Genomic DNA, 2,286 nt, shown 5'->3' on the forward strand with positions numbered 1-2,286 from the left:
CGGGGGCACCAGCAGGGCGCGCGGCGCCGGCAGAGACAGCGAAGCGGAGGCTGCGGCGGAGACGGCCGCGCCCGGGGAGAAGGACACACAGCCCCGAGAGGAGGACGCGGAGGGGACGGCGGAGAGGGCGGCCAGGCTCCACGGCGCCGGGCTGCCGTAGCTCTGAGGCGAAGGTGCCGCTGGCGGCTGCCTGCTGTTCCCGCCGCCGCTGCTCCCTTCCCCGTTCACCCTCCGCGGCGTCTTCTTCTCCTCGGTCCGGACCTTCTTGGCGGACAGGGAACCTAGTGCATCCCGGGAAGAAGAATGCAGCCTGCTCAGCGGTTCTTTCTCCGAGACGGAAACGGCGGCGGCGGTGGCGGCGGAGCCGCGTATCGGACTCGGGGGCTCCGCCATTTTGCACTCCTGTTGTATTTACTCTTCTCCGCTCCCCGGCGCGGGGCACAGGGCGGGCCCTCCGCCAGGGGCGGGACAGTCTGGCCACCGGCAGGGCCTTTCATTGGGCCAACCGTGCCGAGCGGCCCACCTAACCACCAATCAAAAATCTGGACGTAAGCCTAAGGGGCGGGATTGCCCAGCGGACCCGCTTTGGAGGTCAGAGCTCGGCGGGGCGCGGCTGGGGGCCGGGGAGCTGCGCGGGGAGCTGTCTTCGGCTGTCGCCCGCGTGAACCCGGGTACCCCGAGTCTCCGGAAGGAGGATTGGAGCCCCAGATCTTCGCTGGCCGAGGTGACGTTTGTCTCTTCCCCGAAGGTTTTTGTCTTAGTTGTACCACTTTCCGGTTTTTCTTTTTCCCCGCGAGGTGTCCGGTTCCTTTCTGCCTCTGCGGTTGGCGAAACTGGACTTGAGGGTGCGGGGCTCCGAGAACGAACGCGGCTGGAAACCGAGGCTTGTCTTTGGTGAGACCGCGAATTAATGGGGTCACCAGAAACTTTACTCTTGCTAAACTGGCGCTCCGTGGGAAATAATCTCCATCAAATCTAGAACTTTCGGCTTGCTTCCACCTGGAAGGTAAGAATTCCTCCCCAGGGGTCGAAGACTGAATCGTTGTGACTTGCCGCTTGGAAGTCTTTGATTTGGGGCTGGGAAGGTAGAGTGCTTGCCTTGCATGCCTGAGGCCCTGGGTTCGATTCCTCAGCACCACATAAGCAAAAAGAAAAAGGCCGGAAGTGGCACTGTGGCTCAAGGGGTAGAGCGCTAGCCTTGAGCTGAAGAGCTGAGGGACAGCGCCCAGGCCCAGAGTTCAGGCCCCACGACCGACCCGGAAAAAAAAAGTCTTTGATTTTATCATTATTTTATCTTAAAAGTCGCCAAGAAAAACATGTTGGCGATATTTACATATGTTTGAAAGGCAAGACTTTTGTTTGTTTGTTTCAGTATTTTAACGTTTATTATTGAGCGTCCTGACTGTTCGATATTTTGTTAGCCGTGATTTTTTTTTCTTCAAAGATAAGGACTTTGGGGAGATTGGTTTTAGCGTAGATGACAAGGAATTTGGGGCGATGGTTTACAATTCAAACACAGCACCAAACATAGTTTTAACTTCAACTCTTAAATCTCAGGAGAGATCCAAAGGACAACGGAAAGGATGTAAAAGCAAAATCAGTCAGGGGAGATGACAAGTGAGAGGAGATTGTATGATTCCCAAGAGGAACCCAGAGTTTCCAGTTACTTTCTGAAAACTGTTAAAAGTAACCTTTCAGGAATATCCATTCTTGTGAACTCAGTAAATTGAACTTTGTTACTTTGTTGCCCTTTTCTTGTTTTTCTTTATCCCCGTTCCCTTAGAATTTTCACGGGGAAAGCTGGGGGAGGGTCAAAATGCGATGTTGGTTTCTAGATATATTTATTTTTAGGTGCATGAAATTTTAAATAATTAAAATATTTAACCCTTTGCTATCTGATAGTAAAAGCAATTTGTAATTGGAATTAACTGGAAGCGGCTGTCTTCATAAATTGTACTGATAGAGTAAAAGAAGATAAGGCTGGAAATCATCCACTCATTAGCATTGAATACTTAGGCAGCTTCATCTGTTAACAGCTTTATCTTTTTTTAAGTAAATTTGATTACATGATTAGAAAGGTCTGTTTCACATTATAAACTTAGGCTTTCCAGAAACTTTTCAAAAATTACATTGAAACCAATATAGTTAAAATAATTTCTTAATCATTAACCTTAAAAAGAAATGTCTTAGCAAGGCCCCCATGGCTCATGCTTGAACCTATTCTGGAGACTGAGAAGTGAGGATTGCAGTTCAAAGCCACCCCAGGGAGGAAAGTCCTTCAAACAC

General features: G+C 50.5%; 1 protein-coding gene across 1 annotated transcript in view; it reads right to left on the reverse strand.

Moving 5' to 3' along the window:
• Rsbn1l (round spermatid basic protein 1-like) overlaps nt 1-1,003 on the reverse strand; it is a 56,227-nt gene extending 55,224 nt beyond the window's left edge. Inside the window, exon 1 of the mRNA XM_013035263.1 lies at nt 2-1,003. Coding sequence (XP_012890717.1) covers nt 2-393 — 392 coding nt within the window. The 5' untranslated portion in view covers nt 394-1,003. The remainder of the gene's footprint in view (nt 1) is intronic.
• Between the last annotated feature and the right edge of the window lie 1,283 nt (nt 1,004-2,286).

This window comes from Dipodomys ordii, unplaced genomic scaffold (genome assembly GCF_000151885.1).
Source record: "Dipodomys ordii isolate 6190 unplaced genomic scaffold, Dord_2.0 Scaffold207, whole genome shotgun sequence".
NCBI lineage: Eukaryota > Metazoa > Chordata > Mammalia > Rodentia > Heteromyidae > Dipodomys > Dipodomys ordii.